Here is a 15,115-nt window from a genome sequence, read left to right as displayed (position 1 = left end):
GACTAAAAGATTTGATGGGTGAAAAAATTAAAGGGACATTTTACGAACATGAAATGACGAAGACCACACTAGAAGACACCTTTCCTATAGAAAAAATTCTAAGAAAAAGGAAGAGGCAAGGTAAAACAGAGCTACTCGTAAAGTGGATGCATTATCCAGAAAAGTTTATATCATGGATATAAATACAGCGACTCAATCCATCTTTACTCATTTCAACAAGATGGCTTCGTTCTACTTAACGCTCCCAAGCGATTCGAGCATGAATTTCTTTCCTGATAACACCCTTTCCAACTTCGTCACAAAACTCCCCAGCGCGTTAGAGTTTGATTCGGATATGGAAGTAGCTCTATCAGAGCTGATATTTCCCCATTCTTTCCACAACATAACGGAACGGTCTAACAGCTTTGAATTTAATTCTGGAGATGGAGTGATAAAAAAAGGTGTCATCCCTTGTGGTTTCTACGAGAGTACCACAGACCTGATTAAGGTGATGACGAGAAATTTTAGAAAGGAAGATATTGATTTGATTTTCAACAAAACCACGAAAAAAGTGAAGGTGGCTACGAGGAAAGGTGCTAAGTTAATTCTACATACAGGAATAGCAGAGAATCTAGGTTTTGAACCCGGTGAGATAAAAGGAATGATGATAGAGGGGCCTTTCACGGCTGATCCGAAACTAGACTTTCATCTGTTGTACGTTTATTGTGATATAGTCGAACCGCAGATTGTCGGCAACACCTTTGCCCCGTTATTAAGAATCGTAAAAACCGAAGGACACGATGGCGACATCGTCAACGCAGCCTTCGAGAGGGGTCACTACATCCCTCTAGCCCGAAGGAGTTTTGAAACAGTTCACATTCATATAAGGACGCACACAGGTCATCTCGTGTCATTTGAACGTGGGAAGGTGATAGTTAAACTCCACTTCCGACTGAAACATTTATGATGTCTTACCACCCGTATCGCTGTTGTATAGATAGCGTAACTGATTATTACGTCAACCAAGCGGGTCAAGGTCTTGGATATTATCAGGGTATACCACTGCAACGGGGTTACGGTTTCGGTTCAATATTCAGCTCCCTTTTCCGATCGGCTATGCCTTTGTTCAAAAAAGGAGCGAAGGCTCTTGGCCGTCAGGTTCTCAGGTCAGGTGTAGATTTTGCCAATGACGTCGTACAAGGTAGAGATTTGAAAACAGCTGCGGTGGAAAGAGCAAAAGAGGCTGGTCGCTTGCTGAGTGATAAAGCTTCTACGAAAGTTAAAACAATGCTCGGAGGACATAAAAGGAAACGCTTAGCGAGAAAAAACGTCATTCGTAAGAAAGCTAGGAAGGCAACAGCACCCGATATTTTCGATTGAGAAGATGGCTCTCATCATGACAAACTCACCCGAGTGTCTCAAAAGCGAAGTAGATTTGTTCGCTTTACCCCCTACTCAAACCGCCATAGAAGGTGGAGAATGGATTGAATTTCTCCCACTTTCCAGTATTAAAGACGGTCCGATTGAGTTCAACATTACAGGTAGCACCGAAGATTACATAGACCTATCTTCCACACAACTACACGTCAAGTTGAGGGTCACAAAGAAGGACGGTAAACCACTTCTTGATACCGACCTAGTTTCTCCTGCGAATCTACCGCTACATTCCCTCTTCTCCCAAGTGGACGTCTCTCTCAATGGTAGGAATATCACGAATTCGTCTCACACCTACCCTTACAGAGCCTATATCGAAACTTTGCTGAACTATGGTCGAGATGCGAAGATGGGTCCCCTCACTATGGAAGGTTTCCACAAGGACACTGCAGGTTCCATGGCCGACCACGAAAATAACGAAGGTATGAAAGAGCGGTCAAAACACATTGCAAACAGCAGATCTTACGACCTATTGGGAAGAGTACACTGTTCACTTTTTTTTCAACAAAGACTGTTACTCAACTTGGTAGATGTTAAACTTAGATTAGTGCGTTCGAAGCCATCGTTTTTTCTAATATCCTCGACAGCTGATTATAACGTGCACATAGATCATGCCAGCCTCTTTGTAAGGAAGGTGAGAGTTAACCCAGCTGTTGCCATCGGGCATGCTAAAGCATTGGAGAAGACCACTGCGAAATACCCTATCAATAGAGTACTTTGTAAGGTTTACTCTGTGGCACAGGGAAGCATGTCATTCGTCCAAGACAATGTGTATCTGGGTGCAATGCCTCAACGAGTTATCATCGGCCTAGTTGACAATGAATCTTTCAACGGTACATTTAGAAGCAACCCGTTCGATTTCAAGCATTACGATCTCAACTTCGTCTCCGTATATGTTGATGGTCGACCAGTCCCCCACAAACCCCTAGAGCCTAACTTTGAGACCGGAAACACCGTAAGAGCCTACAATAACCTGTTTCGAGTCGAGGAAGATCGTGGCATAGACATAACCAGAGAAGAATTTCATAGTGGTTACACTCTATTTTGTTTCTCCCTACTCCCCGACCAGAGCGACTGCGGACACTTACACTTGGTGAAACATAGTAATCTACGTGTGGAACTAAAGTTTGCGAAAGCACTACCTAAAACCATCTCGGTAATCATATATGGTGAGTTTCAGAACCTTATAGAGATAACAAAATCGAGAAGTGTATTGTGCGATTTCTCTGGCTGATGGATTCCGAACAGATTCGTCGAGCACTCCGCAGAGACCCGAAAACGAAAAAAGTTTTCAGGAACGTTTACGCTAGTGACGCGTTGCCTTCGAGAATACGAAATTATCCTACAGCTCTGATCGTTAACACAGATACCAGTGCAGAGTCTGGAACACATTGGTTGGCTATATATCTTCATGACAATTTGACCGCGGAGTTTTTTGACTCATTCGGAAGACATCCTTCAAACTTTCAGAAAGGTAATATCACGAAATTTCTGAGAAGATATCAACGACTCACCTACAATGACGTGGCGCTGCAGTCAGCTGATACCCAAGTTTGTGGCTATTATGTTATTTATTACGTGTACTGTAAATGTATGGGTGAAAGTATGAATTCTATTGTATCTCGCTTCAATGTGAACAACGATTTACGTGTGTTTAACTTTGTAAGAAAATACTTTTCTTTTTAATAAAATTGATTTGCACAACTCATGTCTCATCATTTTTCACGATGGAACCGTTAACGTTACACCATCCATTCACTGCCGTCTGTGCAGGTGCAAGCGGTAGCGGGAAAACATATTTTTTAAAGGGTCTGCTCGAACATCGTGAAAGGCTTATCAAACCTTTACCGAAACGCGTGATATGGTTTTACGGAGAATCTCAGCCACTGCACGAGGAAATTAGAGATGTTGAATTCCGAGACGATTGTAATTTCGAGGGAGTCTCCAATGCCTTACTGATTTTCGATGATTTTATGTCAGAGTTATCGGGAGAAGAGAAAATGGTTAAGCTATTTACTAAGTATAGCCACCATCGAAATTTATCGGTTATCTTTGTAACTCAGAATTTCTTTCATAAGAAACTGCGGGAAATAACGCTAAACGCGCATTATATTTTCCTGTTTAAAAACCGGAGGGATTTGAACCAAATCACCCATTTGGGGAGACAGTTGTATCCTACGAAATTAAATTTTTTCGAAGAAAGTTACGCAGATGCAACGAAATCTCCGTATTCATATTTATCGATCGATCTTAGGCAAGAAACGGATGAAAAAATGCGTTTACGCACCAACGTGTTACCCACGCAAACGCAGTATGTCTATCAACCGAGACGTTAAAAGACTGGGTACGTCAGCGACACTATTTATTCAACGATATGTCCGCGAGGAAGCAACAAGTGCTGAGATTGTTAAGCGGATGTCCTCAAAGACAACGTAAAGAATTATTGAAGCGGTTACCAAATTCTGACATCAAAACCGTTTGTGAATGTGCATTGAATTTACTGCATGGTAATATCCCAATATCCACCCTCCAAAAAGCTAAACTTCAAAAGTATAAAGGTTTGCTCCGTACGTTAGCAAAGAGGAAAACACCTCTTTATAAAAAGAGAAAGATCCTCATACAAAAAGGTGGTTTCCTTCAAGTTCTTTTACCCGCTGCAATCGGTTTGATTTCAAGTCTGATAGGACATGGAATTCGCTAAAAAAGTTATGGTACTTGTTCCAGAAGATAGAATGAACCGCCATGTTATTAAAGAGCCGCAGCTTACGGAACTAGATACTGAAATGGCGAAGATACTGAACAGTGAATTACCGAACGAGGTTAAAATAAAGTTTTATCAACAGATTTTGAACAAGAGGAATACTGCCTTAGGAAACAATTCGCCACTCGACCGTTTCGATGAAGAAGAAGAAGAACCTAAAATGCGCGATCTCAGTAAACCGCCGTTGAAGAAAAGTGCAACATCTGATATATTGTTAAATTTACCGAAATCTCACCGTGAAATATCGGGAAAAATTATAAGTCACCTTAAAGATTACCCAAATGTTATCAAATGGTCACCGAGCGGTCAGCTTGTGTATAAAGGGGTGGAGATAGATAATACAAATATTTCCGAACTGTTATCCAGTGTCGTGAGCATTCAAAAAAAGAAACCTGTTCCGGGTGAGAAAGAGTTTCTTCAAGGTTTATACGAGATAAGTTTACCGCATTATTACATAAGAAATAAAAAATATATGAAAAGATGGCTTGAGTTGTAAAAAACGTACTGGAAATAAAGATTTTCTTCTCTGAATTGTGTCTCCTGTTGTTAAAAAAAAAAAAACACACACACACAATCGTTTAGAAACATGTACAATAAGCATTTATTTTTCTGTTGGTTACATCAACTTTCTTCTTCTCCGTGGGGATTAATCGCGTGGTGTCCATAAGCTAATGTTGAAACCCCATCATCTAATATATAGCGTTTGTCATCAAGGGGACAAAGACTTACTTTTCGTACCATGGTTGTGTGGAGTTGGTGCTTAGTGTTCGTGATTTTTACCATCGTATGTCTGTACCGCACTTGATCGAAAAGCGAAGACTTGTACAGCTCATGATGCAGTTGATTGCAGGAAACGGTTTTGCTGACTCCCTTGGCCGTTTTCTTGTTTTCCTTAGCCGTAACAATGCTGTACATTTTTGAACGAAGACCGACAAACGATAGAATGGGGTCACCGGGGCATTCGTCCTTCATCAGCCCGAGCACTGCTTTGTTATGAGGGTTGTAAAGGGTGTGATTTGGAGGAAAATTGGAAGTGTCGAATTCGTCCATGTTGGATTTTATCACGCGGTGTAGATTTTGGGTTTCGATTGCATACGTTAACGAATCTGTGTCGGTGAAGAGAAGTTGCGCTTTTTCTCCGAACCGTGATTTAACCCACCGATAGTGAAAATCATAAATTTTGATTTTACTCACGTCCAGAACTACGAAACCCACATACATAGGACGAACTAATTTCAGTTTTAACCTTTTCATTTTTATGGCAACCAATCCATTGCTAAAAATTCTGAAGGCTTCAAAGGCTGGGGATGCAATTAATTTTTTAGCTTTTTTCTCCTTATGCACAATTTTTACGTTAACATGCTTCCGCTGGTTTTCCATGGTTTTCCCGAATACTGCATTGTTCATCAGTTTGAAGAACGATTTTTCGAAATCGTTCGAAGCTGCTTGACGGCGTTCGGTATTAAAGTCAATGTACGGTTTCAGCCACGGTTTTTGATTGAACTCTATAACCCTTTTTATATATTTTATTTTGAGACCGAGGGTGAGGTAGAGTTGGAGGTTGCGATAATGTACTACATAGTTTTCTTTGTCGTATAAATTGGGAACTAGCTTTGTGCATTCGGACGGTTTCCCCTCCGGGTTAATTTTCCCCCACACGCTCTTCATATGGTTTGAAAACAACTTTTCTGTTATCACCATGTTTTCAGGTGCTAGCGGATAATCGTTATGGTCATTGTGAAGTTCTTTGGGGTATTCTAGCCCGACTTCTAAGACATAGCCTTTCGGAGAGTCCTCGGGAACGTTTGCGATGTCTATGTTAGATATTTCCTCTGTGCTCAACCATCGGAAACCTGAATATGGTAGGTATTGGGACATAGCGTAACCATAAAGGTTATTTGCATCCCAATACACTATTTCTTTGGTCGGTTGATTGGGTTCAAACTGTTCGCTGTATCGGCTGTTAGCCTCAGCGTAACGATGGGTGATCATAGAAACACCTCCTCTAATACCGGATTCAAAAAACAAATGCATGTCTATGTCTGTGAGAAGTTCCAAATTAATATCGGTCATCCTCAGACATGCCGAAAAAGCCAAACCAGGGCCTGTATACATATGCGCAGGGTCAATTTTGTAATAGCTCATGCTAAGGTTCCTGAAACGTTCGAACACGTCTGCTAGTAAAAGCACGTCTGATTTTACGTAAAGGTCATGATAATCACCGAGATGTTGAATGCCGAATTTTTCCCATACGAGTTGTGCATGAGTGTAATCATCCACACTTATATCGGTTCCAGTTAGACTGCTGAAGAAAGCTTCGCGGGGTGGTAATTCAGTCTCTGAAAATCGAGAGAACGAGTCGATGTACTCGTACGGGTACACCCCTTTCCTCACAAGTAGGTCAGCATCTTCGAAAATGCTGTCAGTCAATCGAAAATCTGAACGGGTAAGATTGCCAACCAACTTATCTAAAGAAGCCGGTAGGAATTGAAATGAGTCTAAGAAACGTAAATCCCCAATCGAGAAAGAAATGTATTTCTCCAAATTATTAGGGATGACTGAGATATCCTGATCTTTGAAGAGCCCTGCCGCCTGCATGACTAGATGACTGTCATACCCTCTCAAATTATGTATTATTACAGGTACATGGTTAGAATATTTCAGCTGTAAATTGCACGCGTTATGCAACGCTGCAACGAACTCACCCGATATGTGGTCATGGTGTCGAACTCTATCACCACCCAACGGTTTCTCACACGTCATACATACAACAGCATCCTGAAATTTTTTCTCGTCTTCTTGGGATATGTTAAGGGGCTTCACGGTGTTAAGAATGTTTTGAATGCTAGCGTTCTCCTTCACCAGCATGTGAAGGAATACCTGCACGCAATCTTCTCCTCTATACACCACTGGGGGTTTATAAAGTGTGGTGTCAGGGCCTACTATAATATAACTGAAACCACTTGGTACATGTTTTTCTGTGTGGGTAGTGGATGAGTGTGTTGGGTTCGGAGTACAGCAAGAAATTTTCTCTAAGATACACTCAAAGTCAGCGTAAATCGTGAAAGGAACACGTAGCTGATACTGGTGCTGAGTGAATCTAAGCCATTTTTCATCTTCATTAGGCATACATATTCGTTGTAGACCGTGAGGTTTGCAATACTCTTTATGTTCGACCAACAAATTTTCTCTAGAAAACCTGTGTAGACAGTAAGGACAATAGAACCGAGCACCTTTATGCTTAGTTAGAGGGGATAACAACCTACTCATGTTTTTTATTAGACTGTAATGACTGGTATTTTCGTTACATATGTATAGCAAGTCAACGTGGTGAAGACGTTGGGTTGCCTCTGTCACCCTCATCGTGAAGATTTCATTATCCGCTAACCCATAGACATTGACAGAAATGTGTGGGTTCTGTTCTTCAAAGCGATTTATTTGGGTTATTTTGACTGGGAGCTCTATCCCACCCATGTTCAACTCATGCTCGAACTGTAGATATTTTGATACTCGTTGCGGATTCTCGTCTTGGGGGTGAAGGGCTGCTAATACACTCCAAATAAAACATTTATTATCCGTGTTTGAGATGTTTATAATCGCTTTTCTGTTCACGATTGATGGAGGTATGGGTAAGTAAGAAGCTGCTGCTAATGGGTTGTAGGCAGCTATATTCAGGTCTAATTTTAAAACCTTATCAAAGACCCACCCGCTGCCCATTCTTGTAAACTCGTCGAGCGAAGACAGAATTTTTTTGATAGCTGAATCTATCTTATCACCGAGTTCATCCTCAGAATGTATGAGTTCCACTCTCGAGCGGAAAAAAGGTTGTATAAATTCAATTTCATTGGATTCTGTTCTTCTTGAGAAGAGAACGTTCAGCACAATATAAAATTTAAGAGCCTTTTTCACACCTACTTCCCGGAGTATGATGTTTTGTATTTCGACTCGAACCTCGTTAAAGAAAAGAATGGGGTCATATGCGTTATCGGAAGTTGGTTCTATCACTATAACTGTGAAAGTGTTCAACGCATCTTCCTGTTGGTTTGGGGGAGCACCCGCCCCATGAAAGCATTGCCGCTCGTGATTTCGTCTGTTATCGCCTCGGGAAAAGCGTCTGCTGCATTTTCTACAAGTAAAAATTTTTTCTTTTGAGTGGATTCTTGTATGTCGACGTAAATCATGTAACCTTTTAAACACCTTACCACAAGTCTTGCAAGAGTTCGGTTGCGCATCCTGAAAGCAGAAATGCAACAACGTCTGAGAAATAATAATAAAATTCTCGAATCCTTTCATGTGTTTAAGTTTTTCCCTCAGTAATCTATAAACTTGATTACTTACCGTCTGTTTCGATGTGCCCGGCAAACAACCATCTTGTTCATGAGAATTCGATTGCGCATCCTGAAAGCAGAAATGCAACAACGTCTGAGAAATAATAATAAAATTCTCGAATCCTTTCATATGTTTATGTTTTTTCCTCAGTAATCTATAAATTTGATTACTTACCGTCTGTTTCGATGTGTCTGGCAAGCAACCATCTTGTTCATGAGAGTTCGATTGCGCATCCTGAAAGTAGAAATGCAACAACGTCTGAGAAATAATAATACAAACAGATAAAATACCTGACGAAGTGGGTACAAAAAATCTATTCATTTTATCTGAAATAATACACTATTCATATAAATAAAAATAGTTGTCTTATGGAAAAACAAAATACGTAAACATCAGGTACCCATAAGATTAAATGGCAACATCAAACACTATAATGAAAGAAACGGTCATGGTTGACGATATGGGAGAAAGACATTAATTTTATCGTTATGTGATTTTTATCTCAATCGATTCTTATGTCAGACATATCATTCACTATCCATACTGAAGTTGCCTTGTGCAGACATGGTTAATTATTATCTGTTTAATATGCATAAAAATGTGGAATTTTGATTTATGGTTTTTAAGTTTTTTCTCTTCTGGGAAAAAAATATTTCTGACCTGTTCTCAATTAATGTAACTCTTAAGTTGTTCACATCTCTCATATAGCATATCGATTTGAGTCACTGAGTATATAAGCGACTTTGAAGTAATATTCACAGGAAAACTCTTAGGGAAACATTGGAGTTCATTCTCCAAGATCAGATCTTGGTTTACCAGAAAATACCGGTCCTTTTTTATAAAACTTTTACTTCGTTTCTTAACCCATTAACGCCGGTTGGTATGGAAATTTGTCATTCGAAATTTTAATTTTTTCCTTTGTCAATAAATGGCTGAAGTGGTATCCTCATTATTTTTGTTATTCTCCGTTAATGGGTAAATACGAATTTTGAAAATATGTCTAATAGATTTGATTAAACGAGTAGAAAAATCTAACGCTAACAAACGTCAATCCGGAAAAGTTTTGCGCTTCATAAAATACTAGCTATAATACCCGACGTTGCCCGGGTTTTCTTCAATGAAGCTTTTTGGATCACTTGATATCTCCCTCTTTCTTTGAGGGACATGCAAACCGTGTCTAAGTTAACCAATATGATGACTCAGAAACGTAGAAATGTATATATATATTTTTTTTCCTTTCTTAAAGAGAGCTAGGTATTTCGACCCTTCTTTTTGAACTTCAAGTTATCCATCTGCCTATTTCAGCTTCCGCAAATGCTTGGTTAAAGCTGTGGAATTTCTTCGATGCACTTTATGGGTCCATAATTAATTTTAAAAACAACTTAAACTATATGAATTTATGCAGTTGAATATTAACGGAGACATTAATTTTCATGCTTGAGAAGATATAAATGAAAAGTTGAAAGCAATGTTATTGCATGAATATCCAACTCGAAAATAGTCCCGACTAATTACTTCGTATTTAATTTTTTTGGGCTTCGTATCTCTAAACGGACTCAATATTTCAAAACTTGAGAATTCAATACAATTTTTTAAATGATTTATGTGGTGAAAAACCCCACTAAATTTCTGCATTTCTATAGTAAAATCAGCAATTTTAACACTGATTTCAATGAGGATCACCATTTTCCAGGTCCTCAAAGCGATGATGATTATAACGTCTATTCGAAAAGCCTCATTACTGGGAGTATTGAAAATGTAGCAAACCATTATAAAGGCATAAACTATTATACATACACTGACAGAAGTGACAAACCATTAATAAAGGCATATCTGAAACGTATTGTTAGGGAACCACGGTAACCAAAGTAAACGTTCTGAAAGTAATTGTTGAGACCCAAAACCCATTTGTTGCCAGACAGTTTTTAACCCATTTACCCAGGTCTGACAAAAGTAGCCTATTGTTTAAGTCGGGTCCCATTTGGTACATATGCAAAATTTGACGACGATCGATCTAAAATTGTAGATTTCCATAGAGAATATATACACACACAAAATCAATTTATATATAATGATATCCCCCCAAATACTTCAGATCTCATGTGACCAAAGTATGATTATTTTGAATCAAACTAGCCCCCTCCCCATTATAAAACCCTTTTTTCGGTGTTGATAAATATTTATTGTTCAATAAAATATAAGAGAATTTATACTCAGTTGGATACATAATATAGTAACCGTCAATGCTTTGCAATGTTCTAGAAACTTGGGAATTCATTGTCTATTAAAATATTTTGATTCAAATGCACAATGACAGAATTTCATAAATTCTACGAAAATTTTTTTTTCTTCCTATTATTTGAACTCTGATTTGTGAAAGTTAAAATGTTACTGGGTTGGATCTAATGTTTAGAGTTCAACCAGTCTTCCATATGGGTAACGTGTAATCCAGTATTAGAGAAAAATCCCTGTATTTGAACCGGAAAATTTAAACATTTCAAAATCAAGTCTTTCTTCAAACCCAAACATAATATATACTAATTAGAATTAATTGTAAAATAAATTTGAAGTAATAATATCAAAAGTACTTACAGTAACTTTCTGCTTTTTCGGAGAAGACGGTGTATCGAAGAAGTCTGGTTGCACTTCGCTAAAATGTTCTTCGATTTCGTAGAAGTCGCACAACGCGTTCAGTTCGTCAAGAGGTATGCCAAAGTCCAGAAAATCTTCGTTAAGATCCGACATCTTTCAAGTGAGGAGAGTTCATCAAGCGGATGGGGTTTTTATTCACCTAAGGGGGGGGGGAAGAAAGTTGATGGGGCTATTTCCCTCATAGCATCCAACAGGGTAGGGGATCTTTACGTGAATAGAGGTCCTTCACGCGTAAAATAAAGTTTTCAAAATCTAACTTGTTTAAAAAGTTCGGATGAACATTCAAATCCCTAGCAATACTCTTCATGTTAATTTTAGCGAACGCCCGGTTGAAATATCGCACGAGTCGTATGTCAAAAGATTGGCTTAAACAATCATGAGAACTCTGACCCGGGGCATCAAGATCACATCCATCACATTGGAAGATGTCGTTGATACATTCCTCGAGCATGTCACTGAGTTTTTCAGCATATGCAATTTCAGGATCCGCGGTCTCTGAAAATGATCCGTTTTTCTTCATGCAATCCTGCATGAAGTCGATGCACTTCACACGTCTTAAATACGACGAGCACTTCGCTGCCGGATCAGCTAACTTCATGAAACAATCGCGGTAGATTGTTATATAGTTCTTAGCCGTATTGAATGTACCGTCTTCTTTTTTGTAAATCGGTTGAAGCAACACCTTTTCTCCGTCTGACTTCACCAACAGATCTTCGCATACCACAAAAAAGAATACTTTTCGGGGTTCATTCGACATCATCTCCCGTAAGGTCTCAAATACGTAGGGCGTCATCGATATCCCTTTCTTTGTAGGGATAAGGGATCCATCTCCACCAGATTCAAACATTCGTAAGTGAACTTTTAAAGTATTTTTGAAGATGACTACCGATAGGTGTACGCCATCACATACGGGAAACATGCTCACTTCGCTGGGTGCTATTTTCGGACGTTTCATCGAGTTGGTCTCATCTTCCTTCTGAACACGTTTTACGGCGTTCATAGTATCCTTGCTGGATGTTGTTTCCATGGCAGATAACTGAAAATATAATGAAAAATATTTTATCGTCTATCTATAATTATTTAAAACGAAAATAAAATAGAATATAAGAAATATTAAATTTTTACTTACACGAGAGTTCGTGAAGACGTGGAACTACTTCAGGAGCAGCAGATGAAGCAACTGAAAATGAGGGTAGCACCTGTATAAATAGGTAGTTGGCGTTATCCGCTTGCGGAAGAAAATGCAGTGATTTAATATGAGAATGCTAGTGCGTTAGCAGGTGTTCGGACCGAAAGTAAAAGTGGCTTTTTGTCAGCGGTGAAAGTTTTCTTGGAAAAAAAGTATATGCTATATTCCCACAGGTTAACAGGTGTTCTATATCCAAAGGAAAGGCCAGCAAAAGTAGGTCGAGCAAGGTGCATCTTCTGAGAACGTCCCCCTTGAAAAAAAAGTATATCCCATATTCCCACAGGTTAACAGGTGTTCAATATCGAAAGTAAAAGTAGGTCGAGCAAGGTGCACCTTCTTGAGAACGTCCCCCGGGTGAACAGGTGCATAACGATCTTCTCCGAAAGTGAAAGTAGGGGACAGGTGCGATTTTCTTGAGAACATCATATTGGGTATTCTTTTATAACGGATCAATTATAATTTTCGTATGAAAAAAAGTCCTGTAGAATATATTCCCGAAGTTCAAGGACCCTATGAATAATCCCCCCCAAGAAGCACCTGACGCGCATGCGTACATCGAACGCCTTTTGCGCCTTTTTCCGGTCCTAGCCTTGACTGTACTAAGTCCTTTGTTCCAGTAACCCCCTTTTCCCACTACTATTAGCGCAACAACCGCTCGGTGTGAATATAAAACAGGCTGCCGATCGGAATCGGCCATAAATTTCAGGTCCTGGCATAATTAGCCCACGTGTGCAGAAAACGACCTTGGTGAGAGAAAAATGATCAAATGACCTCCGATAATAAATCACAATACAAACAACTAGAAGATCTAGTTGCGTAAAGAATTTTCTAGGCATTTTCCTATTACAAAAAAGCAATTTGTTCTGCTAAACAGGTAGCAAATGCACATAACAATTGCGCATTAACAAAAAAAAAAGTCTTTCACGTCTAATTGGATGTTCAGTTCCATGTGAACACATGTGTTATATACGTACTATGTTCGGAAGGACACGGGAAGTGTTTCTTGACTGTTCGAGGAAGAATCTTGTTCGCGCGTGTGTAAATAACTTGGAATATTATACTTGTTGGTGACGTTTTGAAGAGAGTATAAATTATGTATTTGAAAGGGAAAATAAAGTGGAATTATTTAGAAAATAATTCGGTTATATAGTCTTTTCTTGATTTTATTTACTCGGTAGCAAATTGCCCGGGAGGATGGATCAGAACTGCGCTGGGTTTGAAAGAAACAAAAAAGAAAAGAATAGGTATTTTGTGTCGGACACTGCCGTAGTTATTTTGGTGGAAACATCAACCGTCTATAGTAAATTGAAACCACAACCGTGGTCTATCACAGTGGACACTTTGCCACTGGTTGAGTTGTACCGGAAGTGTGATGTGTTTACCTAACAGTCTGAGTGCGTATCTAGTGTGGTGGCTCACTCGACTATCACAGCGCTAAACTTTTTCGTACTATAAAATACTGTCATAGGGAGGTTTTAGCTTAGGTTTAGATACGGCAGCAATGTTAAAACGAAATTGCAATCTAGCATCCGTACTTGACCCGAGCTCGTCAGCTGCAGCCTAAGATGTCCGACCGCGCTTACATTCCCTTTAGGTCCTATATGCCTTAAGCCATGCTGGATGGCAGTAGGAGTGACGACACCTTTTATAAAAATATATTTTATTTAAATATAAATACAATACAAATGCAAGGCCACAACAGGCAAAATGCCCAACGAGGTGGCTGAGAAAAAAGACGGCCATAACAAATATGGGGAGATGTCATATATTCATTATATTAATATTTCAATAATTATCTGAGAAAGCAAAAACAGAAATAACTTCTACCCACGAACAAAGAAAAAGTTGCTTTTTCTTTGTTACACACTGTTATTGGCACAGTGGATCTTGCTTGTATACGACAGGACTATACATAGTAAATTAATATAAAAACTTTCCTCTCTCAACAACAAGCTCGGCCAATCATCAGCCCGTTCCAAAACCAACTAACTGCGCTTCCTTGATGGCCTTCACTCCTGTGGTCGGTTTCGACCGATTCCCCACAGGTAGTCCCCCGCCATCGATAGCGAGAGAACTACTTGCAGGGCAACCTGAACCTACCCGAGCGGGTGGTCATGAAAGGTTGGCCCTTGTCACTGGGAGTCTGTTGCTCTTTTGAAGTTGTTGCCTGCTGATGCTTTGCAGTTGTTGTCGTTGTTGCCTGCTGATGCTTTGAAGTTGTTGTCATTGTTGCCTGCTGATGCTTTGAAGTTGTTGTTGTTGTTGCCTGCTGATGTTGTGAAGTTGTTACTGTTTCCTGCTGATCGTTGGAGGGCTTGTGGGCATTGAAGGGCAGGTCATCACCGCAGATGTAAGCCGGTTTGACTCTGTCTATGCTTACAGGTACTGGTCGACCTTTTATTAGTATTTCGAACACCTTACCCGATCTTGACAACACCTGGTAAGGTCCCTCGTACGGAGGTTCTAGGCCTTTCTTCACTCTGTCCGTGCGGAGGAAAACGTATGAGCAGGACAGCAGGTCCTTGCTGACAAAAACAGCGCGTTTTCCGTGGCGAACAGTCTGTTTAGGGCTTAAATTTTCCATGGTGGTCTATAACTGATCAACGAAGCTTGATGGATCTGAGTGATGACGACTAGGTATGAAAAACTTTCCTGGAAGTCGTATAGGTGCACCATGCACCATTTCCGCAGTTGTAGCTTGCAAGTCCTCCTTCCAGGCTGCTTGAAAACCCACTAGAATCGATGGAAGTACTGTTATCCATCGGTTAGTT

The 15,115-nt window shown here is 39.7% G+C and overlaps 2 protein-coding genes across 2 annotated transcripts; one reads left to right on the top strand and one right to left on the bottom strand.

The window, feature by feature from the left end:
• The first annotated feature begins 1,363 nt into the window (after positions 1 to 1,363).
• LOC149077871 (uncharacterized protein F54H12.2-like) lies at positions 1,364 to 2,647 on the top strand. Its single transcript, XM_089242072.1, has one exon. It carries the CDS (start codon positions 1,364 to 1,366, stop codon positions 2,645 to 2,647), a length of 1,284 nt encoding a protein of 427 aa, XP_089098198.1.
• A 2,095-nt stretch (positions 2,648 to 4,742) lies between these two features.
• Positions 4,743 to 12,977, bottom strand: LOC149077870 (uncharacterized). Its single transcript, XM_089241474.1, has 5 exons — positions 12,285 to 12,977; positions 11,096 to 12,191; positions 8,678 to 8,737; positions 8,513 to 8,572; positions 4,743 to 8,407 (listed from the first exon to the last, which is right to left on the bottom strand). Exons 2-5 carry the CDS (start codon positions 11,246 to 11,248, stop codon positions 4,796 to 4,798), a joined length of 3,885 nt encoding a protein of 1,294 aa, XP_089097600.1. The 5' UTR covers positions 11,249 to 12,191; positions 12,285 to 12,977; the 3' UTR covers positions 4,743 to 4,795.
• Between the last annotated feature and the right edge of the window lie 2,138 nt (positions 12,978 to 15,115).

This window comes from Pholcus phalangioides, unplaced genomic scaffold, assembly GCF_987345545.1.
Source record: "Pholcus phalangioides strain wild (caught in Gottingen) unplaced genomic scaffold, Ppha-v1.0 ptg000014l_1, whole genome shotgun sequence".
Lineage (NCBI taxonomy): Eukaryota > Metazoa > Arthropoda > Arachnida > Araneae > Pholcidae > Pholcus > Pholcus phalangioides.
Note: the sequence above shows the minus strand (reverse complement) of the source record. Positions and strands in the feature narration are given on the sequence as shown.

Excerpts from the sequence above, each read along its gene's own strand:
- LOC149077871 (XM_089242072.1), top strand. The coding sequence starts at position 1,364 with ATGGCTCTCATCATGACAAACTCACCCGAGTGTCTCAAAAGCGAAGTA.
- LOC149077870 (XM_089241474.1), bottom strand. The coding sequence starts at position 11,248 with ATGTCGGATCTTAACGAAGATTTTCTGGACTTTGGCATACCTCTTGAC. Across the intron at positions 8,738-11,095 it reads CGAAAAAGCAGAAAGTTACT|GATGCGCAATCGAACTCTCA; the intron begins GTAAGTACTTTT and ends TTCTACTTTCAG. Across the intron at positions 8,573-8,677 it reads CAGACACATCGAAACAGACG|GATGCGCAATCGAATTCTCA; the intron begins GTAAGTAATCAA and ends TTCTGCTTTCAG.